The following is a 1,667-nucleotide window of genomic DNA, read 5'->3' as shown; positions in this document are numbered from 1 at the left end:
CATACACCCGTGTGATGGTCTCTAGACTCTCTAGCCATGTTCACTTGGCTCGTCCTGAACCGCAGTCAACCATCTTGAGGGCTCGTGATTGTTCTTTAAAAGCAAAAAATAAAAAAAAAATCTACTGATATTGTTTCTTTAATTGATTTATTTCATTTTTGTTAATCGATTAATTTCAGATATAACTCGAGTGATGAAGATAATTTCAGTCAATGTACAATGTTCTGGAATATATTGAGTCAAGATGAGAGAGATCGTCTGGTTGATAACATAGTCGGAGCTCTGAAGAACGCTAACGATCTAATTCAAGTAAGTAAAACCCCGCTTCTATCCGGGTAATATCCTGTTTCTAGACTGTCTAGTAGTCTAGTTATCACACAATTCCCGGCAGGGTCGAATTTTTTCGGCTCTCTGCTTTTAGTTCAGGGTGCACTCAGCCTCGTGAGGACAATCGAGTAGCGACAAGTGGCGACATTACCAGTGTAAAATGAATAATTGATGATAAATGAGAATCAGTAGTTAAGGCAGCACTTAGTAATGCTGTGATACCCACGAAAGTTGTGAAGAATCTCTCTGCTGCTTTACCACAAAAAATTCATGATTTGATTTGATTTTTTCTGTGGGCACTTACTCGTAAAAGCTGGGCCGTAATAGACAGATTTTGTACTTGCTGAGTAGCGGTTTACAAGTGAGTAACTCGTAAATGTTATTTATCACTACAGGACAGAGCTGTGGGCAACTTCTCTCAAGTAAACGCAGAGTTTGGTCAGAAATTGAGAGCCGGGCTTAAAGCTGCTAGAAGCAAATCAAACCTGTAAGCTATTTTTCATCTGGAATATGGAACCATGGATCTGTACTGTAGAGGTTGTGGGTTCGATACCTGGTGCTGTAGGTTTCAAAAATCAAATCAGAGGGTTTGATCAAGTTCAAAACCCAGATCTAACCTTTATCTCAATTACGCCAGGGCTCCTACAAATACATTCAATTATTTCATAGGTATCTATATTTAATTTATCCGACAATTACCTATTTATTATTGTACTCAATGTATTCGATTTTATCTACATAATATTATGGTATTATTGTTTATTGTTACATATTTGGTTATGTATTGTATTCAGTTACTACTACATAATCTACATACATTTAATGTAAATTACGATTGGTATATTAACTAAGTATTACTTAACACAAATGGGTATACTAACTTGTATTGCGGACTGTGTGGTTTTAACCAAACGCGGTCACAAAGTGTAAACAGACATTAACAGACATATATGAACTAAGTGAACATTGAGATTCGCTCTCACGGATATCTCAATAGATCTGTTTGTGCTTACTTTGTGGTGATGTTGTTAAATCATAGACTGCAGTGTCAAAATGAGGACCAACGGCAATTTTTCTTTTTCTCTACGACTATCTAGATACCGAGATAAATCGATTACTTAAAAATACAGGTAAATCGGCTGATGAGTTCTTGACGTCACGGCATACTCAATCAGCAGTAGGCGTATGTACGTCATAATTCAATATGCCTTTGGCGATTTTCGATCTTTTTGATGTGCAAGCCGTTTACTGCGCGCATATTGAACGTAAGCAGTCTGGTGATCGTCACAACTTTGATTGAAACATTTGTCAGCAATCAGAACTCGGTCTAGGTTAAAGCA

At 37.2% G+C, this 1,667-nt stretch overlaps 1 protein-coding gene across 1 annotated transcript; it reads left to right on the top strand.

Annotated features, from left to right (window-relative positions):
- The first annotated feature begins 162 nt into the window (after positions 1–162).
- LOC103523599 (catalase-like) lies at positions 163–1,221 on the top strand. Its single transcript, XM_008488631.2, has 2 exons — positions 163–309; positions 723–1,221. The coding sequence occupies exons 1-2, from the start codon at positions 220–222 to the stop codon at positions 816–818; spliced, it is 186 nt and encodes a 61-aa protein (XP_008486853.2). The 5' UTR covers positions 163–219; the 3' UTR covers positions 819–1,221.
- Positions 1,222–1,667: the final 446 nt, after the last annotated feature.

The sequence above is a fragment of the Diaphorina citri genome, unplaced genomic scaffold (assembly GCF_000475195.1).
Source record: "Diaphorina citri unplaced genomic scaffold, Diaci psyllid genome assembly version 1.1 scaffold28515, whole genome shotgun sequence".
NCBI classification, from domain to species: Eukaryota; Metazoa; Arthropoda; class Insecta; order Hemiptera; family Psyllidae; genus Diaphorina; species Diaphorina citri.
This window is presented reverse-complemented; position numbering and strand designations above follow the sequence as displayed.

Bases quoted from the DNA above. Each gene is read 5' to 3' on its own strand.
- LOC103523599 (XM_008488631.2), top strand. From the start codon at position 220: ATGTTCTGGAATATATTGAGTCAAGATGAGAGAGATCGTCTGGTTGAT. The intron at 310-722 runs GTAAGTAAAACC...TTATCACTACAG, and splicing joins ACGCTAACGATCTAATTCAA to GACAGAGCTGTGGGCAACTT.